At 42.5% G+C, this 26,602-nt stretch overlaps 1 protein-coding gene across 1 annotated transcript; it reads left to right on the forward strand.

Moving 5' to 3' along the window:
* sema4ga (sema domain, immunoglobulin domain (Ig), transmembrane domain (TM) and short cytoplasmic domain, (semaphorin) 4Ga) lies at window positions 1–26,602 on the forward strand. The gene is made up of 16 exons (XM_069144641.1): window positions 1–100; window positions 5,922–6,248; window positions 11,103–11,251; window positions 12,893–12,955; window positions 13,077–13,175; window positions 13,328–13,421; window positions 13,505–13,618; window positions 14,899–15,053; window positions 15,938–16,113; window positions 17,543–17,687; window positions 18,540–18,762; window positions 19,638–19,753; window positions 19,922–20,076; window positions 21,287–21,345; window positions 21,805–24,306; window positions 25,709–26,602. Exons 2-15 carry the CDS (start codon window positions 6,062–6,064, stop codon window positions 22,812–22,814), a joined length of 2,745 nt encoding a protein of 914 aa, XP_069000742.1. The 5' UTR covers window positions 1–100; window positions 5,922–6,061; the 3' UTR covers window positions 22,815–24,306; window positions 25,709–26,602.

The following is a 26,602-nucleotide window of genomic DNA, read 5'->3' on the forward strand; positions in this document are numbered from 1 at the left end:
TTTCAGTGGCTGTTTGTATGTTTGAGAGTGTAGACCGGCGTCTAAAGTCCAGCTGGATTATCTCGACTTCGAGGAAACGGAGATATTTACACGAATTCAGGTAAAACACGCGGGACATTACACGACCACTGCGTAGATATATATATATATAATCTACAGAACATTCAGTTCACTGTGAGCTAATCTTGATGTCTTTATTCTGCTCTGGTACTTTTGAGGATTTCTACAGTGGCTCTTAGTGTGACATAAAAGTGTATTTTTTTTCTGTGTCTTCGAGTGTATTTATCTACCAAAAATATTTCATACAATTGGTCATACAGAGGCAAACAGCCTTCCTGAAACATTTGTAGCCTGTAATAAATATTCTTTAAATTTAAAAAAAAATAAATAAATAGGCGATGTGGCATGAGAACATTATTTTTGATTTACTATTAATGTCTCGACTATTTTATCGATTATTCAATCATCTCGTTGGTCTTTTAAAACAGTTTTCTGTCTCATCAGCTCGTCAATTAATGGACCAATCGTTGCAGCTTTTTGAATATTTGCTGGTGACTTGCTTACCTGCATTACTGCATAAATAGGTGTAAGATATCAGCAAACGTCATCACTGACATCATAAATGTGTGCAAAACTGGATGATATCTGAACTGAAAACACCCAGTGACTCATTATGTGCCTTGCTGCATTATAATATTCTATATATATTTATATATATATATATATATATATATATATATATATATATCATCTGTTGCTGCACTGGTGGAGTCACTTTCAATCTGTCAGATATCAGTGGACAGAGCCTGTAATTCATATGGAGAACACTTTGTTAGATGTCAGCTGATTAGCTCTAATTAGACTGAATGAAGTGTAAACACACACTGATGTTGGCGGAGGGGATTGAGGAGCATGATTGATCCTTTTAAGGATGGGTAAACCAGCCATCTCCTGTCCAGTGAAGGTGTTTGTAATGAGTACATTACGCCCGCAGAACTCGGTGAACCCGCTTATCTATCTGCTCATAAAAATGCATGACCAGAGTGGCACGACGAGTGGGAGGAAACGCTTGTTATAGCCGTGCAAAAGATGTGGTAATTTAACAGAAAGTGTGCGTCCGTTACGTAGATGGCGTCCTCGGTGCTCTCTTTCTTTGTATTTCACCCAGTCTTTCAAACGAAGGCTTCGCTGCATTAGTTCAAACGTTGGTTTTGGTCATTTTATAGTCGTACTTTTATAATGACTACACCGGTGCTTTTTTTTTTTTTTTTAACCTTGAGTGGCTCAGTATTTGGCTGCAGCCTCTCACACTGTCCAAAAGGGCAACCATGAGAAACTGTTATGAAAGTGAAGTCTCCAGGCTCTGTCCATGAAAAGTGCTATTAGTTAGTCTCCTGGCTGCATCTACTCTTGAACACTGCAAACATACTAAATGTTCGTGCGAAAGAGAGACCCATAATTAGTTCTTTATGGTGTACATGGAGAGTACACGCCCATTTCCCCCCCCCCCAAAAAAAGTTGGGACGCTGTGTAAAATGTAAATAAAAAAACAGAATACGATTATTTGCAAATTCTGTAAACCCATATTTAATTGAAATTAGACCAAAGACAACATATCAAATGTTGAAACTGAAAAGTGTATTGTTTTTCGGAAGCTCGTTTTGAAATTGATGGCAGGAATACTTAAAAAAAAAAAGAAGCTGGGACAGGGGTATGTTTACCAAGGTGCTTGTATCACCTCTTGTTTTAAAAAAAAAAACAACTGGAACTGAGGAGTTTTGAAAGTGAAATGTCGCCTGTTCTTGCCTGATAAAGGATTTTAGCTGCTCAACAACTCGGGGTCTCCCTTGTCATATTTTTCATTTCATGAAGCTCCAAACGTTTTAATTGGGGGGACGCATCTAGACTACAGGCAGGTTAGTTTATCACCCAACTCTTCATGCTGTTGTAATGCAGTTTGGCCTTGTTTTGCTGAAATAAGCAAAGCCTTCCCTGAAAGAGACGTTGTCTGGATGGGGCCGTATGTTTGCACTCTATTTACCCGTCACTGTCATTCTGCTGTTTTTGCACCATCTATCTTTCCTGGAAGAGAGTTTCCTCCTCGGTTGTTCTTTCCGACATGCATCCCTTTTCCTCTTTCATTCATCAAATCGAGCGTCTGTACGACAGCAGTTCTTGTGCACATCAGAAATTCTCAAGTCCGCTAAGGCAAATTTGGGATTTTGAGGTGTATGATGTAAATAATATTTACTTGACTGGAGAGTTTTCTTCCCCTTAAACCATTTTGAAACACGTCTAAACTGACTGTGAGCCTGTCGTCTTCTTAAATGAGATTTGCAATGGTTGTTGGTTCTCTAGAGCCTCCGAATTGATGAATTTCAGACTTTAGACTCTAAACAGTTTTGGGCTGTCGTCTAAACCGAAGACGGGGAGCGTAAAGTGTCTCAGAAATTAGACTGCACAATTATGAATGATGGCACACAGCTCTTCAGTCGTACACTGACCGTACACAGCATTGTTTCTTGCGTCGTATTGTCAGAATAACTCCAGTGTGAAAGGTGGGTTTAAAGAGCCCAGTGTTCCATTCACAAAGTGACTGTACAAACTATAAAGCTTCAGTCCGGCCAACAAACGGAGTTCAGTTCATTTGGCTTCCGTTTGTCTGTCTGTGAAACCAGAGTGTTTTAAAGCAGTCTGTCAGCTCAATGGCTTTGACTGTAATCTTTTCTACCACTTGTCTCACACACACACACACACACACACACACACACACACACACACATCCAACTCAAAAACAGTGAATTTGGAGTCCTTTGGGACAAGTGTTATCTGTTGATGGAGCTGTCACCGCTGTGCTCCAGTCTCTTCTATTCACGCAGGTTTCAAGACACTTTATAATTGCCTGATAAAATCCATTTGCCTGGATGAATGTCACGGGACAGAGAGCTGGCACTGAGTTTAGGAGGTCGGGAGTGGTAAACGCACTATTTTATTTTCAGCATCTCTGTCTTTACATTTTCTCACAGTTTTAACTGTGTGCTCAGTGGCCAATTAACAATTTAAAGGTTTTACATCCAGAGGTCTGAGGTACTTGGATCAAGGAAGGAATAATTGATTTTAGATAACAGAGAATTGGGAACGTGACATTTACCGGCTTTTCCTCTGCACTGCTGGACCTTCTGAAAGTATTTTACCTCCCTGCTTGTTCCTTTCGCTCCCCTCCTTCATATTTTCTTTCTGTCGTAAGCGCTTTTCCATTTCCATGTGGATAGACCCCTACTTCCTCCAAAGATGATAAGACCACGTCAGGCCCTCTATGGCTGGCTGACTGACTGAAGGGATTTAGACCATGACAGCCCATTTTGAGTGATTTGGTGTGTACGAGTCAGATAAATGACTTATAAAGAACCCCTGGGTGCACCTCCTCTGCCACCTCTTTAAGAGGAGCTTAGACAGGACTGGGAGGGCAGTTGACACTGTGTTTGACAGGCTGCACGAGAGGCAGCACGTCTTCAGAGAGACGAACAACTGATATAATTTGGTGTCTCCAAGTCCTGGCAGCCAAATAGTCATAAAACCCTGTAAATGTTGTTAACATTAGTGCAAATGCAGTAGCTCACAAATGGCTTCACTTCAGGAACTCGTAAAAGCATCTCTGCTTTCAGTGTCGAAGGCCGGGGGGAGGCGGAGGGGGGGAGGGGCTGTACATGATTTATACAAGTCTCGTATACTTTACATTTCCAAACCATTAGCTTCTGCTTTAATTTTTGTGTCAGGGACGGTAGAAATATGAGACCTGAAATCTATCACTCCATAACTTCACTTTTACCTCCAACTCTTTTTTTGTCAAAGTAATGAATTTGCCATCAGGGATTGTGTTGAATACTTTTCCTAATTTCTTTTTTTTTATTTTTTTTTTTTAGAAAAGACCAAATCCTCACATTTCAGATGCTGATTTTGCAAATTAATGTGACCTTTTCCTGGACATTCATGTTTACCTTTTGTTTTTATTGTCTTTCACTCTCCTCCTGACAACATCATTTACAACTAGAATCATTTTTTTTTGGAGCTGGCCCAGCACAGACTATTTTTCAAAACAGTCCTTACTCACAAGTGCATTACCTCGCAATTTTATTCAGAAAATAAAGCGTAATAAATGTCCAGTGGGATGTATAACCCGTCACACCTTTACTTAACCTACATCTCCTGTAAGTTTCCCCATCTCTCTGCCGGGATGACGCCAACTGAATCCTGCAGGAAGATAGAAATGAATCTAGAAATTCACTTTGTTTGTTTTGGGTAATGTTCAGCGATGAAGTACTGTAAATGTAGTTTGTTAGACGGCTAAACCATGCAAAAGCACGGCAATGGTCCATTTAAAATATTAAAACAATAAATGACACCCACCAACCTGGAGACACCATAGTTTAAAGGGTTCAGTTACATTCAGTTATCTTTTAGAGTTGACGTTACATGCTTAGAGCAATAATTATGTAACTTTCTGTAGCACTAGCAGTCTGTGTAAGTCGTAGGTAGCCCCGATGTCCTGTGGCTGTAACGGTATTCGTATATATATGCAACCTGAGCCTGTGATTCCCCGTCGTACCTTTACTACCTACTGATAAAATCACAGTGAGTGCAGTATGTCTCTTGTCCACTGCTGCATGCTGCTGTGTTCGTCCGTAACATTATGCAACGCTCAAGCCAGCCGCTGTCATGGTGTCAGCCCCCAGGGACGGCTGGGACTTTCAGGGAGCGTGTTGTCACAGACTCTTGTGCTAATGGCTTCACCCTTCTTCCTGGTGTGTGTGTGTGTGTGTGTGTGTGTGTGTGTGTGTGTGTGTGTGTGTGTGTGTGTGTGTGTGTGTGTATCTCGGCTGTGTGCATTTGTGTGTGTATGTTTATGTGCTTGTAACTGAAGGATCAAGCAGGCTCCCTGGACGTTCAGCTCTTTAGGTTGCTGAAGAAATGCTTTGTTTGTGGAAAGCGCTAAAGAGTGTGACTGTTTCCATTTGGAGCTGGGAGAGCAGTTGGAAGGTGTGTGTGTGTGTGTGTGTGTGTGTGTGTGTGTGTGTGTGTTCAAAAGACAGAGAAACACAGCTAACGACTGAGAGAAAAAGAGATGTCGCCACACCCCCAAATAAAACTGGGAAAGGTTGGCGATGCTCCACAGAGTGGCTGTCAGTGTATTCTCAGTTGTTGTTGTGTGCACTGGTGCATGGGACACACACACACACACACACACACACACACACACACACACACATACACACATCTCCTCCTTCCCCTCCTCTCACCATCACTCCTTTCACTCCTCCAAAACAGAGTCTTCTTCTGCTGGAACAAAATTGGCATTCATATCACACACACACACACGCGCGCATCTTAGAGATGATCATATTTCATATATTTCATATTTCCACTCGTGGATTTGGCTCCTCTCAGGTACGTCTGCTGTTTGAACTGGTTTCACACCCTATCGATCTGGATTGCTCCACATCGCAGTTTAATCCTCAAGTGTTTGTTCGTGATATCGGCACGTAGCTCTGTTTGACGGTCGTTGTTTGATTAATGATATTTTCAGTCTTGTGTTTGGACTCGGCAGCTGCTGCTCACACAACTACACACTGCGAGACTTTGCAACATGTTAAGCCCGCCCAGTCTCGCAGATCTACAAAACAAACCTCCTTCCCCAATATTTCATTGAGCAAATTCACTTTGTATCCGTTTCATATCTCTGTCGTCATCCCTGTGAAATCCTCCAGATCAGCTTATTTAATGTGCGTTTCAGCAGCTTTTCTTCTTCTCCAACTTCTGACTTTTTTTTTTTTTTTCGCCATTTCATTTTCAGTCACTTTGTGTTTCTCCTCGTGCAGGTGTGACTTCTAACGCCGATCATTCTGTGTGTTTCTTTTCCTCAGGTGCCTTCAGTCCTCTCTCCAGCACGGTGAAAGAAGCTGCCAGTGTTTGTCTCAGCGTGTGGGTGTGTTGGTGTGTGTGTGTATAAATATATATATATATGTCGGGGTGTATGTGAGTCATAGGGTGAATGTTTGCGTGAATGCCTTCGTATACCTGGTCGGAGAGTGCTCGTCCCGCGAGGCGCTCGGCGGAGATGCAGGGAGCTCGGGTCTCTGCGGTGCAGCTCCTCCTGCTGCTGAGCTGCTTGTTGGTGGCGGCGGGCGGCTACCCGTTCAGAACGCCCCTGGACCTGGATGTGACCCCGCGTGTCACCGTGTTGAGCAGCGGTAAGGACAGACACGCATATGGTTCGGGGGTCAATCTAATTCCTGTCAAGTGTTTGATTCTGCCGTCAAACACAGATTTTTTTTTCATTTTTTAAGCATTTAAATACCTGAAGATGACTCACAACTCTGAATTTATACAGCTCCACACACAAACAACAATCCTCTTTGCTGTAGAAGCTGTTGAGTTTTTGAAAACAGACTTTTACAAGCACTTTGCGTTCATTCATTTTCTTTCTTTCTGTCACACCGCAGTCACAGGATCCGTCTTTGTCCAGTTTCCTTTGTTTTCTTCTTCTCTTTCACTTCCCCTCATCCTGCTTTATCTCACCTTGGTGTACACACTGACTTGAACATACACTCGTCTGCCTCCGTCACTTCCCTCCTCTGTTTTTAGCTGTAATGATTTTATTTTTTATGGCGCTGCTGTGATTATTATTTACCTACCTTGTGAGTGATGGCATGTAGCCCGAGGTGCTGCAGAGACAGAAGCAGATGACTGAAGTGCTTGCATTCGGATCCCTGCGGAGCATTCAGGGAGTCTGACACCACTGTATGTAGTTGAGAAGCACCGTAACCGTGACAACTGTTGTAGTATGGCCCAAGATGTACAGTATTTAATTTTTCTTCCTCATTTGTACGTTTTGCATCCTTTTTTTAGCATGATCTGATCTTGGATTTTGTCTGTTGATACGCCGACGTGTGAAAGAAAATTTCTCACGTCAAGTTTGACTTGTGCCCAAATTTGCTTCTACTAGATCAAGTGGAACAATATCCCTCTTCTCTCGGTCTATCTTTTAAACAGCTGTCGTTCTTACAGTACGTCGCCTACTTAAAGTCATTACTCGTCTTTTGTTTTCCTCCGTCGCTCCTCTTGATATTGAACCTCTCTCAACGCTGTTACCTTGAGTTTCTTTAAATCATCAGTTAGTGCTCAGTCCAGCCCACATGTCCTCCTACACTGCTCACCTCCTTGTCTGCCGCCCCGTCACTCTCTCTCATCCACTCCCCCTCCTCCAGCCTTCCATCTCTCTACCTTTGCACTTAAACTCTGTTTCTTTTACTGTTTTTTTTTTGTTTTTTTTTCTTCATTGGTTTGTACTTCTCGTAGCTGAACTGTCCTCTTTTGTTTCTTGCCTTGAGCTCTAGTCTTTGTTTCTTCTGCTTCCCTTCTCATGATGGGCAGCACTTCGATATGCAAACTTACCTCAAAGCTCTTTAATCTCTGTGTTCCTTAGCAACCTGAAGGTAATGCCTCCAAACCTGTGTGGGGTTGAGAAATTACACATGCATGCAGACACACACTCACATTGTGTTTTCTCTACATTGCAACTTTGCTCTCCCCCACATCTCCCATCCTGAAACAAGGTGAATCATTTTTTAGAAGGGAGGCTGTTAAAGATGATTTATTTGATGAATTTCAGCGTTCAGTTTTTTTTGAACGGCTCAACGGTGAAAAAGCTGGCAAAACAAAGAGAGAGCGGGTTGCGAAAGAGACTAAAAACCCAATGATACATCCAAATATGTTTTTAGTACACGCCCTGATTATCTGGTGTTTTTTTCTTTTTAGAACTTGCCTCACTATGACAGTCAGCAGATTTAACTTTCTTTTGGTTCAGATTGTTTGCACGTCAGAATGTTCTGAAGCGTAAACAGACCTGACGTGAGTTTGTATGCAAGGCTGTTACGTCACAGACCGGTGCCTTGCTGGAGGGTCAGTGAGTGTGTGCGTGCGCTGGTGTGGGTGTCCCTGAACACGGTGTACTGTGCCGATCAGCTGAGGTCCCTCCCAAGTGTTTGCTCAGTAAATAATCTCATCTGGGCTCCTCTCGCCGCCTCGCTCGCACCTTTTCCTTCCCCACATGCGAACTCGGACGTGCCCTTTCGCACATGGTCTCGTAAGCTGGGGCTAAAATGTACTCCGGGATGTTATTTCACCATAATGTAGCCCAGATAAATTTCCCTCTGCTGCGTCAGGTTCACGGCTAGCTTTGTTTTGAGTTACCTCACCTCAGCTTGTCAGGCCCTCCTCCCACGCACAGACAGAGGCTATTGTGTGCCCTAATGCTTGGATTACACCGAGGAAACGCAGGCATTGTATCTGCTATAATGCATTGACTCGACCACAATGAGACACTCATGTCACGTAGGGAAAGTTTTGTTCCGAAAATCCCTTACGCAATACTTTTGGTCCTCCGGCTGAGAATAAGGAAGAAAAGTAGACACCTGATCAGCCCGGAGCAGCTCAGGATGGAAACCGACTGCTGCTGCTGAAGTGAGCAGAGTGGATTAGGTTTTGCAGCAGCTGATAGGAATCTTAATGACAGCTTACTTGATAACTATACAGTCTTGAGGGGAAAGTGGATTGGCTGAGGATGCAGGAAGTCTGACACCTTTACTGTTTGGCTACTGCACCCAAAGATAGGCATGAAAAAAAAATGGCTCGTGTTTGTGCTTACGTGGCTTTATTGTGGTCAGAACTGCATCACAGCTGATGGTAAAACTTACAAGGCAACAGTCACGTCGGATATTTTGATAAAAAAACATTTGAAATACAACCGAGCTGCAAATCAAATGGAGATATTGTTGTGGATGTAAAATGCCGACAGGTTGCCCGTGTGTGTGTGTGTGTGTGTGTGTGTGTGTGTGTGTGTGTGTGTTGATGGTGGTGTCATGTTTACCCAAGCTAAGTGGACTCCTGATAGATTGTATGCTCAGACGTTACATAACTCTCCAGCATCTCATGACATGGGGTGAGTGAGTGAGTGAGTGAGTGTGAGCTGTACAATATGTCTCCTCGCTGAGTGTCTGTCTCATTGAACCTTATTAGTATCTTGCCCTGTCAAACAGATCGATCCCAATATAGCCTGGAAAAATCCACCGAAAGCAGTGAAGGTCTGAAATCTGATGTTCTGTGTTTTCTTCTTTATCAGCAGAGCTGTGTCAGATAAGCATAATTATGTTACGGTCCACGGTTGGAGATGAAATGAGAAGTCTGATCAGCGCTGCTGTTTCTACATCTAAGAAAAGCTTCTGATGATGGAGCTTCAATATTAGTGGTACTGTCGGTGACACCGGTGACGAGACTCCGCGGTGTGCTGTCGGTCCGACACTTTTGGTCGAGACCGAAATGTCTTCAGCTCCAACGACCTTGAATTTTCGGTGACGTTGACGTTTGTGGTTTTGAGTGAAACCGGCGGACGCATCGCCCAGATGCTGTGCTGCGCTCTTGTTATGTTTAACTATCTTACCTCTCGCTTTTCATATAATCAGTCTGGTGCTCTGTTTATGATCGGATTCCTGCAAAACAGTCGGAATATTTCCATCGCCCTCCGCTGTGCTTTGTGTTTATTGCTCGTAAGCAAATGTGTCCATGCAAACGGGCTAAACTAAGACAATGACCAGGGCAAACATCAGTGTGTTAGCATTCTCATTGTGAGCATGTTGCTATGCTATCATTTGCATTTAGCTCAAAGCACGCCTGTGAACTTTTCACCTTGTTCACTGTTCTGTGGCATTTTATGGACAAAACAATTAATTGATTAATCAAAAAATGCATTATAAGATTTGTTGTTAAAATTGTTGTTAGTTCTTCGTAAATTCAGTTGACCAAACTATCTAACTCAAAAACCTGCACATTTTAAGGCTTTTTGTTTGAGGAATTAGTTTTTTAAAAATCATCATAATCGTTGAAGATTAATTCATAACTAATCGACCATTGGCTAATCATTTAAACACTGAAAATGAGCAAAGGAATGTCAGTAGAAAAGCAATCTTAAAGACTTTTATTTTTTTTCTCGTCGAACACGTAAAAAAAGAATGTCTTTAAGATTGTTTTATAGATGATTATTGTTTAACAGAAAAGATTTTTCTCTCCCAGTCTAAAAAAAGAATCTTTTACAACAAAATCCCTCAGAAACAAAGAACAAGGCCCTCTTACCACTTTTCACCAGGGTTCGAAAATCATACGGCGAGAAATCCATCAGAGACGATCAAATTCTGTTTCGGCCTTTATTCTCGTACTGTCGAGTTTAATTTAAAAAGCTCTCACTCCGGAGCTTTTAATGTGCCCCACCCTGATGTCTGCGGCTTTCTACAGAGATTTAGGGAGATGTTATCGTGTACGAATAGCAGCCGGGGTGGATTTTTTTTTTTTCATTATCACTTGTTCAAATGATCACATAAACATCCAGATAACAACAAAAAAACAGCTTGTATTGAGATGTACACAACAGTAATCAGTCCAAAAATCACTAGGGAAAATAAATCAATGACTGGAGTATTTGAAAAAAATCTGATTGTGAACAGAGGAAGCTTTTTCTCTAAAATGGCTTATTTGTGAACCTACAGTTGTTCCCATCGAGACAGACCACAATCGGTAGCAGCAGTGGACAGTGAGATATAGCCAGGTGGTAATGTGTGTACCCATACCAAAGATCCACCTCTTTTTAACTACTTGTATTGTCCAGTATCACACAGGGGACGCGTTACTGAGATGATCAGTCAGTTCAAGAACAGAAGAAGGATAAAGCGGGTTGTCCTCGTTGGTGTTTTCCCTCCACTAATTTTGAGTACCGTCTGCAAAATTTCCCCAATCCTCCAATGAATGGTAAATTATACTCGATGTAATAGAGCTGACTGAGCCACTAAAGAGCATGTGTGGCATATCAATGTACGTGGTGTGTTTTTATGAGACTATCAGGAGCTGGTTTGCATAAATATATGTAGCTGAAGAAGTGTCAGGGGGTTACAAAAGGTCACCTTCATTAACACCTTCTCCTCTCCTTCCTCCTCTCCTTTCTTCTCTTCTCTCCTCTCCTCTTCCTCCTCCTCCTCCTCCTCCTCTTCCTCACCCAGGTCTCCAGGGCTGCAGGCGTTTCCAGTCCTCTGCAGTCAGCTACAGCACCATGTTGCTGGAGGCTGACAGTGAGCGTCTCTACGTCGGGGCCCGGGGGGCTGCGTTCGCTCTCAATGCCTCTGACATCTCAGCCAGCTCTGCTCTCACCGTGAGTTTGTTTGTTTGGGTGTTGCTGGATGTTGTGTTCCTCCGCTGCCGTATCTTTAACGCCGTCACGGCTTCATTTGCATTCCGCAAAGCAGGAACCTTTGGAGGCAACGATATTTCAATTTGAGGCAAAAGTATTTATTCCCCTGTCACCCCCTCCTGAATGTTTGTGTGTGTGTTTATGTGTGTAGTCGTATTATTTTTAACACAATAACTCGCACACCACAGGAGCATCTTGCTGCATAAATTGATTTATTAATGAGGGAAAAAAAAGAGTGAAGAATCGTCTACTGTTTCTTTCCAATGTAACTTTGAGTAGACACAGAATTCATATTTATATCATTCACACATGTTGACAGAGAAATAGCTTTACAACTGTGCCAGATGCAACATTTAAAAGTTCATAATTTTGTGCCCAGTTTTGTCTCAACTCTGTAATCTTTTCTTTTCACCAAAGTTTGTGGGTTTCTCGTGTTAATCATTCCAACACGGTTTGTTTGGTCAAAAAGGCAAATTCATGATAATATCCCAGGTTAATATTACCTGGTGATTTTAAAAGGACATTTGCCCCCTTTTTTTATTTTCAGTGATAATGTTGTTATTTTCTTAATGCCAAAACCAAATTCTTTAAACTGTTTACGACGGCTAGAGTTTATTCAGCTGTTGTCATTAAAAATGTATCTCCACTCATTAGTGTGCAGTATTCTGCATCGTGACTGTGTCCGCCACAGTCACGATGCAGAATACACCGCTGGTTTGAAATGGTGTGAACATGCACGAAGCATTTACAGGAAACCACGTATGTGCATATGTCAAGTTGTCATGAAATCCATAAAAGCAGAACTGTCGGTATTTTGAAAAAGGAAAAAAATTTGCTTTGATACAACTATCACTTCTGAAATTTATGAAGAAGACATCATATTTGAAAGCTGCTGAAAGTGGTTTACCTGCACTTAGTTATCAATAAACGTGTCCTTTCAAACACAACACCAAAGACTTAGAATTACTTTCGGTAAAAATGGTTCACGAGGAGCTAAAATAGTGAGGATAATAACTTTAAAATCAACTTGTGACAACATTGTGTTTTTCTAATTGCCAGCAGCGTTGCTTTGATTTATTGAGTCTAGTCCTCAATATTTGCAAGTTGTAGGATAAAATCATTAAAGTTGTCCGTCCGTTTAAGTACCAATAGAAACTTAAAAACCTTGTTCACCCTGTCGTGCCACCTTGTTTGTTACCTGGTGACAACCTGACATTAAGCTAAACCAAGCTAAGCTAAGTTATGCGAATTACATTCATACAGCAGTGGAGTATGTCATGAGGTATAATTGCGTGTTTGTGTGGACAACGCTGTTGTCCAACCACACCTCTGCCTCCTGCTTCACAATAAATGCAAATCAACTTACTTTTTTTTATGAGTCTAATAAAATTAAAAAAAAAAAACATGCTGCTGTTCAGCAACACAGTGAATTCAGAAAAAGAAAAAAATCCTTAACTATGAATTATTAAACCAAAAAAAGATATTACTGTGCTGATCTGCTGTCATATCTGTGGAATTTATGGAAGTCTGTGATATAAAACCGCCAACTCTTAGTGTTCTCTTTCTGTCTCGCTGTACTGTATGTTATCTGGTGTGTTATAGATTGAGTGGGAGGCCTCCACCGAGCAAAAACGTCAGTGCCTGTCCAAGGGAAAAGACAATAAGGTGGGTATTTGGTTGTTCTCTCTCCCTCAGTCCTTTCTTTTCATCTTTTCCTTTTCGGTTCTGTATTAATATTCGTTCCCTCACCACAATATATTTTTCCATCTTTCTCTTCCTCTTTCAGACGGAGTGTTTTAATCACATCCGCTTCCTCCAGAGGTTCAACTCGACTCATCTCTACATGTGTGGGACTCACGCCTTCAGACCCCTTTGTGCATACATAGTATGTTCATGCATAAAACATATATTTCTTTGTATTGCGGTGAAATACAGTTTGTTTGCATTTAGGACAAAACTTTTGAGACGTATAGATTCGAGCACAGCTGGGAAAAACTGTGTTCTGTTAATTTTTTTTTTTTTTTTTTTCCTGTTTAGGATGAGGAGAGGTTTGTGATGTCATCTCAGCCTGAAGAAGGCAAAAACAAATGTCCGTACGGTCCGACAACAGGTTACACCGGCCTCATTATTGGTAGGTCACATTAAAACACTTGTCAGTCACATCCAGAGTTTCATTTAATAACCGAGTGACCTGATAAGTTGTTTTTCCTGCAGACCAGCAGATGTATACGGCTTCCCAGTATGAATTTAGGAGCTTTCCAGATATCCGCCGCAACTCTCCATCTCCCACGCTGAAGACAGAAGACGCTCCCACGCGCTGGCTGAATGGTGAGTTCATCTCCAGGAATGATAAAAGCTCCTCAGCGTGTTTGGGTAGCAGGATGGGACAAGTGGACAGAAGTTTGGTTCGACAACCAGCTAACAGCGGTTTAAACTTCCACGTCATCTATTCTTCTGGATTTAACGTGTGCGTACTGCTTCAGCTTCAATGGATCAATAATCCATTTAAATTTCATTGCACCTGCCACCGATTGCTCCAATTTAATTCCTAAGGCATTACAACTTATTTGTACTGACAATTCTGTTTTTTAGTCTCAATCTGTCAGCTGAACACTTAAATCCAGACTTAAATAACTCCAACAGTTGCCGCACAGATCGTCACGACATTTTGTACAGTGTCACAAACCAGCTCAACGCATGCGACAAAGAGGAGGGGAGGCGAGACGGGTTGAAATGCCAACGTTCAGATTTATTGTAAAATCAACAAACTGTAACTATAAAAGAAAGATGAGGTGTGAAGATGAGCAGCATCAGTGGTGAATGCATGGAGGGGTGAGAAATATGTATGCAAGCGTTTAAGGTGAAAGGTAAAGTCAACCGAGCCAAACCAGGAGATCTGACGTGTGTTTCTAAGTAAAATATCTTGACAACTAATTGATGTATTGGGCATGAAATTGGGTTTAGACATTTCATTCTGGTAATCCCCTGTCTGTTTAACCAGCATCGTTATCAGGTCAAAATCTAAATACTCAACTTGGTAAACATTATACCTTCTAAACACCTGCATGATAGAGTTGACATTGTGTGCTTGTTGGCATGCCGACATTAGCGGTAGTGTAAAAGATGTAATCGCGAAAATCTGATTCTGATCAGATACGCAAAAATTCTGACTGACTGAATATAATATATTTTTTTTGTTGAAATGATCCAAACCCTTATTGAGATACTTGGCTCACTCTGATGTTGTGCAAGTTTCTAAAGCATATGAGCATCTTCTGCTTCAACAATCTTTTTGCTTTCAGCGTCTGTACCGGAGCTCCGGGGTACCACGCCGTTCCCTCTCTTCTTACAAGTAGCCAACTGCTCGGTACTAGATGTTTACTGGCAGCGCCATCTTTCCTCGCCTTACTTAACCTTTCGGCGAGATGCCGATAGAATACTTTGTTGTCATCGGTATCAGAGCTCCTGTAGTACCCAGTTCCATAGTAGTAAAGGTTTACGTCAGCAGATGACCTGAACGCTTCACATGAGGGGAAAAGGATTTTGTGGGTACATTCAACATGGGGGAAAAAAAACCCACAGTATGAGTCTCTTCCTTCCCTTTGCAGAGGCAGAGTTCGTGGGTTCAGCCCTCGTGAGGGAGAGTTTGGGCAGCAGGACCGGCGATGATGACAAGATCTACTTCTTCTTCACCGAGAGGAGCCAGGAGCAGACAACAACCTACAGCCACAGCAGGGTGGCACGACTAGCTCGGGTTTGTAAGGTGAGCGCAGATTAAAAAGAGACATAGGAGATATTTTGAAACGGGGAGTGAAAGCTTGCATCAGGCTAAATTAAGTGAATTGATGATAGATGAAGGTACTGTAATAGATGAGGGTCTGGATGGGGAATGCATTTAGAACAAGGCCCCAGTGTAATTAGAAGGAGCAGACGGTGTAGCTGATGAATTGGTAGCAGAGTCAGTGTGGCTCAGAGTGAGAGGGATGGATGACTGCAGGTGAGACACAGAATATTCAGCATCCTCTTGCTGCCTGACATGTGAATGATTTCCATTTTCTGCTGCCCGGGACGGAGTTAAGAGTGACGAGAGCCAGCTGTACAGCGGTATAACCTTGTTGTTTTTCTCTTTTGGCACCTTTAAATGAAGTCAGCTCACAGGGTTGAAATCGCGGAAACACATTTCTGTTTTCATCTCAATAGAAATGCCTTGTGGCGGCGTATGTGACATTCTCAATTTGCCACATGCTGGATACATTTAATAGTTAATATCAAAAGGCAAGGTGATGCCAATTGCTGGATTTTCAAAAGAATCATGGCCTTGAGTTAAAGCTTTTAACTGTGAAGCCGTCAGACATTTTTTGCCGTTTTATCAGGAATAAGTGTTGTGTTGTGTTTCCACACGAACCTGTAGACTACGGTGGGGAGTCATAACCTTATTGAAGATATCATTATTGCTTCCCCTTACCATCTGTTGTGCTCTTCAGGAGGTTCACATCCTCTTGTGTGCCACCTCGAGCCCAGTGTTCAATTTATTTGTCGTTTTTTTCAGGCCCGTACCTCCTATGACCATCTCCTTTCCTCTCCTCTCCTCTCCTCTCCCTTCTCCCCCCTCTGTTTCTCCTTTCTCTCCCACTTCTCGTCCCTCAGGGCGACCGAGGAGGCCATTTAACTCTCCAGAAACGGTGGACATCCTTCCTCAAGACCAGGTTGACTTGCTCTCTGCCAGAGTATGACTTCCACTTCAACATGCTTCGCAGCGTGTTCGTTATGCCAGGCGACACGCCGCAGGACACGCTCTTCTACGGCATCTTTGGCCTGGAGTGGTGAGTGTGTGTTGTCAAGATCTCCGGCTGACGAGGGCTTTGAGGATGCAAATGTAAATGAATGAGATAAAGATGAAAGGCGACAATCAATACACTTGAGACATTTGAAGAAGACAGGAAGGAACGAGATGAAAGAGAGGGAAGAAACAAAGCCAAAAGAGCTTCTTTGTCCAGACAATGTGAAAAGAAGAAGCTGGCTGGAGGAGTTTTACAGAAGTTTAAGGGAAGAATATTAATTAAAAATGCAAATTTACAGAGGCTTAAAAAAACTGTGACATCATTAAGATTCCACTGCGATTACTGTGCTAACAGCAGGTGGTTTAATGCTATAGCTTACATTCAGTTAGCAGGTACTTTTTCAGAAACACCAGAGGATCAACTTGGGTTTCTGTTTGCACCCCGTTAAAGACAGACTGTTTTCATAATGAGTTGCAGCAAAGTTGTTCACTTGTTAAGGAGCTTGACGTGTGCAGCCTCTCAACTAACAGTTCACTGTGGCTGCTGATTTAATTAATTACAAATTATTTACTGAATTAAAATACAGGAAAGTACGTTCTTACTTTATATTTTGGCTGAACAATCTTTATTAACTAATGTCGGAGACAAACCCTTTTTGTTTCCCGTGGCTGCTTCACAATTAACCCCACGCTGTTCTTTTCTAGTTCAAAACATTCAGCATAATGCAGCAGCAGCAGGAAATGCTCAGTGTGCAAAAGCAGTAACTCAGTTCAGCTCTCACACAGTGTTAAGAAAGCGAACAGTGGATTTTGTGCATTAATGGTTTCTTTGTTAAATCCTTGAGTGTAAAAAAATAAAAATAATAATAATATATATATATATATATAGAGAGAGAGAGAGAGAGAATTATTGAATGTAAATAAATTAAATGACTATTGCAGAAAAAGGCCAAGCTTAGATGGTAGTAATAAAGTGAAGTTTGATTTCATAATTACAACTTTAAACGGTCTTTTTAGAAAGTAGTTTCTATTTTTCAGTGAAATCCATTCACTACAAAAGATACATTGGCTGAGGACTGATTTTTGTGCCAAGGCAAAATGTTTTGTGACGGAGAAAACAGAAACCAACGATGGTTATCTTAGCATTTTTTGTTATGTGGGATGTTGCTGTCTCCTCTCCAACTCCACCTCTCTTGCCTCCTACCTCAGCTCCTACTCTACCTCTCTGAATCCATTTCGTTCACCTCTCCTTCTCAGAGATGTACGATTTCTAATCAGCTTCATTGTATCTCTCGGCGCTCCTCCCCTCTCTTGTACTTTCCTCCCATTTGTCTCTTTCCATCAATTCGACTAGGTGAGCCGCTGATCCACTGTACTTCTCCCGCTGTCACTATGGCAACCCTGGGTTTACCGCTGTTATTGTTCGTGGCTTGCACTCTGGTCTGTCTCACTGTGGGACTTGATGTCTTTAGGAAAAACGTGAAGGCGTCTGCAGTGTGTCGGTTCGCTCTGTCTGAGGTCCAAGAGGCCTTTCAAGGACCTTACATGGAGAACCAGGGCTCTGACTCTAAGTGGAACGAGTACACTGGAAAGATCCCTGACCCACGACCTGGAACGGTAAACACGCATGCACACGCACACTCACACACAGGCGGTGCAGCCCTCTCAGTCTCTTAAACATAAGATGAGGCACAGAAATAAAGTCTCCCGCCTCTTCAGCCTCCAAGGACTTACAGTGGAAAACACCAACAGAGCAGTTGAAACTGATCCACAGCGCAGATTCATAAAGGAAAGAAGCACAGAAAAAGATGGAGGGAAAATGATAGAGTGGCAGCTTCAAGGATGAGGCTTTAAACACCACCAGCTTATGACAGAAACCCATTTCCATGGCGATTAACTCCAGCTCTTAGCTTTGGCGACAATGGCTTAGTGCAGCAGCCAGGGCTGTGGCGTGGTTAGCAGGAGCAGACATTATCCACCGCACTGTCACTTTGACACTTTGTGGGACTTAATTTCAAATTTGATATTAAACGGAAAGGAGTAAACGGTCAAGGGTTTTAACTTGAGCGCGTAAAAGCCTCTTAGAAGAGTTGGCTGGAGTCATTGGAAAAGGACAAAGAGAGCAGGAAAGCTGTACCCTTAGTCAGGTGCACAGAGAGCTGAGTCGCCCCTTGTCAGCACCGACCGGCTGCAGAACTCACACAGGTTCATTGTCATCGAAGTGAAAAGTCGCATTTTCCCCAGACACAGCCGTCCACAGGCTTGCATTTTGTTCCTGATCCCCTAATTTTCCCTGTAGACCGTTTTGCTAAGCCTCGTGATATCTTCTCTGCCTTCCAGTATTTGCTTCTATTTACAGAGAAGTTTATCACAAATGAGCCCAAGAATGTTTCTTTACCCTGCAGCCCACAGAGTGTCTTGTTACTCGCTCATCATCCCTCCTCGCCCTGTTCTCCTTTTTTCCTGCAGTGTATAACCGATGCGCTCAGGGCCAGGGGCATAAACATCTCCACCTCCCTGCCTGATGACTTGCTGGATTTTGTCAGGAGGCATCCTCTTATGTCGCAGCAGGTCCAACCTTCAGACAGACACCCCCTTTTGTTCAGGAGGACTACAGACTACACGCACATGGCCGTACACACGATCCAGGCATTAGATGGACAAACGTACCACGTACTATACATTGGCACAGGTGTGTATCAGTTAATGTGAGGTATCAACTGTGCGACTTGTTATATAGTTGGACATTTTAGGAATACAGTTATACACGAAGGCTCACATTCAACTTCTCTCATAAAATACAAAGTTAATTAATTTTTTTTCCATGTCATTATGGTGTCATTCACTAAAGTTACTCATTCTTATTAGTTTTCTGTCTGTTGAGCTGAAAATAATCCCATCATCAATAAGATATTAGATCTCATACAGCGGTATGTTTGGTGGCGTGTCTGTTTGATTGACAGGCCTGTGTTGCAGTCAGTTTCACCACTAGCTCCTCCCCAACTTGTCCAAATATGGTCACAACCAAAATGCTGAACTGGAGGCTTCAGAACTGCAATTCACAAACCAATAGGTGAAGTCACGGTCGGTTGCTGCTTGGTGGTAACTCACTATTTTATAGCAACATACCCAATTTATTAAAATTAAACATGTGCTTAATTGGCTTTTATACAGATGCAGTAAGTTTTCTGAGAGTCAAACTCACAAGATGAAAATGCGAAAGAAAAAAAATATGAATAAGACATTTCTTCTTTTTTTTTTTTTTTTATTTTTTTTTTTTTTACATTAAAATAACTGCTGATTGTGAGAGAACTTTCAATCTTAGATGCCAAAATGTCTTGAATTGATTGACACGCCACAATGTTGTAATAACGATAAGAAAGAATGCAAAGAAGTGGATTATCTGCCTGTAAATTTGTTTCAGCTGTTAATCAATGGCTGGCCTAAAAAGAAGAAAATCAACAGACACAGTGGCTGACAAACATGTGTATTACATTCAGCTTTTACAGCACAGACTGTTTTGGTGTTTTAGTTCTAATGTTTCTCCTTTTTGTGTGTGTCTCCCAGATGAAGGTTGGTTACACAAAGCCGTAGATGTCAAAGGTCAGCTGCACATTATTGAGGAGCTGCAACTGTTTGAAGAACCAGAGCCCGTTAACAATCTACTGATATCTACAAAACAGGTACCGTGTATGACACACACACACACACGCTCGCGCGCACACACACACACACACACACACACACACACACACACACACACACACACACACACACACACACACACACACACACACACACTGTAGGACTAATCTCTGGTTGACAGTACTGAGATCTTCTCTCTCCCGCAGATGAGTGTGTACGTCAGCTCTCCATCAGGCGTGGTTCAGCTGCCGCTCTCTAACTGTCGGAGATACACGTCCTGCTATGACTGCATCTTTGCCAGAGATCCTCACTGCGCCTGGAACGGAGCCGAGTGTGTGGGCATAATGACACATGCAGACAGGTGTGTGTGTGTGTGTGTGCGTGTGCGTGTGCGTGTGCGTGGTGGATCAGGTGATTATTGTACTGCAGGTGGCCCTCTGCTTCAAGGTTACTCAAATCAAAAAATACACACAATGTCATGCAGCTTTTGCTGAGCTGCAGTAACAGCGGCCTCTGTGGCCACAAGGGGGTAACGCACAAAACCAATCATTTTTAAAACAAACCAGCCGTGCTGTACACTCGTGTCAAGTCGGAGTACATGAAATGCTAACGGACAGAGAACAGCTCCTCGCCTAAACTAAATAAGTGAACGCAATCGTTGAAAGCTAGCCAACATACCTCACGGCAAACGACGCCAGAGCACTTACCTTTACTGATGTCCAAGTGTGTTGTCCAGAAGGTTTGCTAACATCACTACAGGATGTCTAGGTAGCAGTTAAAGTCCTGTCAAACAGCGTGACTCGGCTTACGTCAGCAACTTTGCTAACACAGCCAAACGCCAAGCAAATGCACAAACACAAGGCATAACTAATACTATTTACTAATCCAACTGTAGGAGGGCCAGCTCGGTGTCTGCACGGTGTCTGTTTTGCAGCCTTTTATTTCACGAGGCTCTCGTCAACTAAAATGCAAGCTCTTTTCTAGTCTGGCCTCCTTGCTGTGGCACTCGCTCTTTTTCTCTTCTTATCCTCCTCTGCCAACGTCCTCTTCTGTTTCCTCTCTGCGATGACGTCCGTACTGAGACTATAACACTAGATTTTTTTTTTTTCTTACAGCTTCCTAAAGACACCCCAAGTTACACAGAACAGGATTTAGGGTTCAGGGTGCAGAGTGAGAATAAAATTCTCCTTATTATAAATCAGTGTGCCACCAAATCATTTTGAAGCTGTTATTTTTATGGTAAATATTTGCATAATGTTGCTTTAAGTATTACTGTGCCCTGTCACAGTCTCAGAGCTCCCAGAACTGTTGCATAATCACAACGCTGGCAGAAACATAGTGATAGTAAACATATCATGCAGCTGTGTACTTCAAGTGGACTGATTAATCAGGACAGATACGCTCACTCAGTAGAAAGCAGTTATAGAAGCAATAAATGATATAAATAGATCAGAATACAGCACAAACTAAAATTAGGAAGTCAAAAAAAAATCTCAGTGTATATACAAACGTAGTGACCGTTTCTTCTTTGCAGTAATATGCTTATTGTTATGTCCTCTTTTCCTCCACAGATCCACTTTAATCCAAGACATCCAGCATGGCAGCACGGGATGTGAAAGCACACAAGATGGTACGCAGAAATCTTATCTGCTGCTCAGAGCTGCCGCTTAAGAAAAGTTTGCTTTTAATGCATGAAAGGAAGATTAAAAATAGAGAATGCTTGGAAGGACTCGAAAGATGCATAGTTGTCATCACATGGCATGAAGGCCTCTTTGAAAATTGATTATGCACACTGTGTTGGTAAAATCCTCTCCTCCCTTCTCTAATCACATTTTTGCCATCTCTGGAGAGAAATCTGTTTGATATTCGAGGCAGGCAAATGCCTTCTCTTACTCCTCAATACCAATCTGATCAAATGTACTTCTGCCTCCTCGTTCTGTCGTCTTACGAGGTAATATGATGTCAGGAATTAAAGGATTCGTAATTGGAGTTTATGCTTCAATAAATAAGATGTTTAGCAATTATTAGAAAATGTGTCTATGGTCGCTGCCATTGTGGTTTAATGCCCATGGGTCTGCTGGTGTTCCAGATGTTGTCCAGCGGAGCCGCTCGGTGCGGGTGGGCGATGACGTGCTGCTGCAGTGTGAGCTCAGCTCCAACCTGGCGACGCCCCTCTGGACTCTGGAGGGCAGCGAGGTGCAGGGCTACGACCTCAACTCTGGCTTCAGAACCGGCACCGACGGCCTGCTGGTCATCGAGGCCCGGCAGGACCAGAGCGGTCTGTACACCTGCCACGCTGTCGAGAACGGTATCAAGGTCGCCATAGTTACCTACAACGTTACCATCCGCCCGGACCTGCCCCCTCCCCCACCCGTCGAGCCAACTCCTGAACTGTACAGTTTCTTTGCCACCCTGCCACCGCCCACTGAGCGTCCCTCCTCTGAGAGGGACCTCCCACCCGCCCCGGCCCCTCTCCTCCCCCGCTCAGATCTCCTCTCCCCCAGGAACATGGAGGCCATGTACCTGTCCCTCATCACCATCCTCGGAGGCCTGTGCGTGGTGCTCACCGTCGTCCTCGTCTACGTGGGCTTCTGTTTGCGAGTGGGCCACAGAGGGAAGTACTCGTTACGTGCGGCAGCTGCAGCCTACCCGAGCAGTAAAAGACACAGCAAGAGCAGAAAACAGCAAAGAAAATCCTCCCACATGGAGCTGAAGACCATCTCAAGCCACTGTAATGGCAACGGCATTTGTAACGGCGTTTCAAAGCTGCATAACGGCAACGTCCAGGACGGTGGCTTCCTGCAGATCGTCCCCGGTGAGGCTCACACTTCACCCTATAAAGAGCCTCCGCCCCCGGCCCCGCCTCTCCCTCCAACCCCACAACTTCCCTCTCCAGAGCGCGACTTCCCCAACGGGTTGTCGGCCACACTGCCCAGCGTCCTGAGGAGGATGAACGGGAACAGCTATGTGCTGCTGAGGCAGAGCGACTCTGAAAACACATCACCGCTCGGCCACTCCTTCTCCGAGGAGCTCAACAGGATCTTAGAGAAGAGGAAACACACTCAGCTGCTGCCCAGGCCGGACGAGAGCTCCGTGTAGAGAGGTGTAGCGCCCCCTGTTGTGGGTGGACTGCTGTGTTCTTCCCTGGTGCCTGTCACACGACTCATTATTGCTGTGGACTAAAGCAATGACAGAGTCTTATCTACATTATTTACTTTGGATTTTTTTTTTGTGTGAAAAGTCCACATTGAGACATTCCTGCTTTTTGAACCATTGAGCTGTCTGCAACCTGGATTCCCAAATTTTCCCACACGTAACAAATGAGAAGGAGAAAATATAGCGAAGGGCCGAGCATGAAACAGAAGCAAGTGTAATCTACCTCACCTCAATGCTGCCCAGAAGACTGCAGTCTGACCTGAGTATGAGAAAGATCTCTGATCCACAAAGCACAACGCGGGATACACAGACTTCAACGAGGAGTGGAGCCGCACGGGAATATTAATACATGTGAAGACTCGATTCCGACCACAGGGCAGCTAGCCAAAGTTTGTTTGCACTCACAAGTGCACAGATGGCCTATGCATTTTTAAAACCCGACACTCACTCATTATGAATACGGAGGGAGATGGACGTGGGGAGCAAGGGAATATGGTTCGCAATGTTTTTACTTTTAAAACTGACTTAACCAATTGCAATAACCAACAAAAAAATAATATCCAGTAAGTCATGATGGCACATGAACCACTTTACACCAGCCATTAGTGACACAGGGTGAACTAATCATTATTTAATGTAACTGTTAGTCCTAATTAAATACATATTTCTTAATTTATTACATTATTTTAATATTGATTATTAATGACATAATGTACCTTATGAAATTATGAGTAAATGATCAAATTAATAATTTACATAATCATTCATATGTGGTGTAAAAATGTAGGTAATTATGTAAAATGCAGGTTAAAATATTTGCAATCTCAAACAATTATCTGTGTGTAATTGGACTAACGACACACCTGAGGCTGTCAATCCATCATAAATGGTTCATTTGCAGCCCGATGTTGAAACCATGTGTTGACCTTTATTATAATGTTTCAACTCATGTTTGCCAGTTCAACAACTAAACATTAAACATAAATTTACATAAAAATGATAAGGGTCCAGATTATGTACAAAATTCGATAAATGTATATATTAAATATAGCTAACTTCATCTGAAATATTAAATAGTGATTATTTCACCAAGTATTGAGGGACAACCGATGAGATGTTTGACAGTGTTACTGATTTTAATGCACTTTAAAAAATATAAAAAGTTTTAAAGCGCTTTAGGGAAGTTAATGGACGCTGTCATGGAAACCAACACTGCAACCAGCCAGCCGGAGGAAGTTTTTGCTCGTCTCTCTCTGTGTGAAGAGCTGCAACTGTGGAGGCAACATCTGTGTCTGCTGGACTTGTTCGACACGATGGATCAGAAGAGAAACACCGACTGTTTCTCAGCTGAAACCACCGCTGAGTGACACCCGGCAGGAGACCATAACACAGAACGACGAGCTGCGGGGCGCAGCGTTCGCCGAACGTATCCAAGGTTAATGATTTTTATATCTAGCACGCCTCCTGTAGCAGGCATTTGCCCAACAAGCACTTATAAATATGGAGTCAAAGTTCATGCTTACTGCATACAAAACAATGAGAACACAATGTTTCTTAAAATCTACCAGAATTATATCCACCTGTTTGCTAACAGCTGGTTGATCCGACAGCTGGGTTGTTTATATTTTGTGGAAAAGTTTAGGTTCAGCGATTCCAAAATGAAAACATCTGTTGTAATCCCATTCACACATACACTGTGTCATCTCAGACTAATTCACACTGACAGAAGTATGCATGTATGAGAGGAACCCAACGATGGAAGCTATTAAAACAAACATCAAGGCTCAGTTACTATAAATTACTTAAAAATGACTGAAATCACAAATCAATCGTCATATTTTTCTTAAACTTGAGTCACAGATTTAGGTTTACATCAGGTCGGTCGTTATCCTGTTCATTGTCACATTAATCCGTTTCATTTTCCCGATCAATCTGCTCTTGCAGCATCTGACTGTTGTTCTTCTCTCAGAGCGCAGCATTCATTAAACACTTGTCTGATGATAGGGCTGACCTCACTGGAGGAACAGAATGAGTTGGAGATCTCCCCAGACATTTACACGGCGTAACACTCTCAAGCTTTCAATTATTTTCTCTTACCCTCCGGCTCAGGGTGTGGTATTGTATCTTATTACTGTAGCATGGAAACACAAAAACAACTCAAGTCCACACCACATCCTTATCAATATGCATATATATATATCTAGATCTAGATCTAGATCTATATAGATATAGATAGATAGATAAGACATATATATATAAATTGGGAAAAAAACAAGGTCAGTAACAAATATATATATATATATAGAAAGATAGATATCTATCTATCTATATATATTTGTTACTGACCTTGATATCTATCTATCTATCTATCTATCTATCTATCTATCTATCTAGATAGATAGATAGATAGATATGGAGATATATATATATATATATTGATCTATATAGATATAGATCAATCATACATTTCAATAGACCAACCTGTGTAATCGCACACTGGATTGAACAAGTCTGTGATGTCAGCGTGAGACGCCGTACGTGCTGCTGTGGTTCACAATGCTTAAAGAGCTGAGCTTTTCAGTCAGTGGCACTGATCAAAGGCATAAAAGGATGTAGCTGCACACTCCACACATTAAAAGCCTTCATTAAAGCCCTTTGACCTCATTTCAAAGCAAAACAACAAGGACAGGAGTTTTATTTGATTGGCAGTTTTAAATGCAAAAAAAAAAAAAAAACCTGTTTCTAAATGTAGCCGTGTCTGAGCACAGGTCTGATGGAGGCACATTACTGACGCTTGTGTCTGAATATTTTCCCTCTCGCTCTCTTGTCGTTTGCAGGTCAGTTTGGATCGCTCCTAATTTCCTTCCCGGGGACACCATCTCTCAGCCCGTGTCAGATGGCGAGACGGCCTGTAAAGACGTTCTTTTAATGAGCAGCGAAATTAAATTCACCATCGTTAACGGACAGCAGAGCTAGAAGCGAGGCTGGATAAGGGCTACAACTTGAAAGTCTCTGCACCAGCAGCTCTGCTTCCCCGCAACTGGAATGAAAATTGTCGGCTGCAGTGTCTCACCGAGACGGCTCTTTCTGTGCAGAGAGCGTCCTTGCCTCTGTTGGATGGAAACTTACTAGACCAAACGCAACATATAATGACCTTTTTCCTCACTTGCTGCATGAATTATGTTTCAACACTGTTTCTCCTTACATGAAGAAAAAGACAATGTAATCTTGATATTAATGAAAAGTGCCAAGGTCGATGTTTATAAAATGCTTCGTGAGCCTATTTTATTGCAAAAACAAAAAGAGGCATATTTATTTTGTAATTTTGTACATTGAAATTTTTTGTCAATGTTGCTGTTAAAGTGCCACTTGTGAGATACTCACCCCCTTTGACCAAAAGGAGGGTCACAATTTGCCTGTGTTGCACAAAATGTGATAAGTAGAAGCACGGTAGCCAAAAGCATGCAGAGGCTGTACCAGCACCACAGAAATGAACATTTATAACCTGGTAATGGGAGGAAAAATACACCAAATTACATGTAACCTTCACCATGTTTCTAATATCTTGAGTGGGGGAGCTTTTTTTGTCACTATAATCTCTATTTGCATGTTACACCACGCTTGTGCACACAGCAACTCAAAGTCTTTTACTAAACTAACACAGGATATTAAGGCTGTGGGTTCCTTCACATTTCAGTCATGATGAATTCAAATAAAACTTTGTACTTCAA

Source organism: Embiotoca jacksoni, unplaced genomic scaffold (genome assembly GCF_022577435.1).
Source record: "Embiotoca jacksoni isolate LCO1_2020_lvr unplaced genomic scaffold, fEmbJac1.0.p SCAF_12, whole genome shotgun sequence".
Taxonomy (NCBI): Eukaryota; Metazoa; Chordata; class Actinopteri; family Embiotocidae; genus Embiotoca; species Embiotoca jacksoni.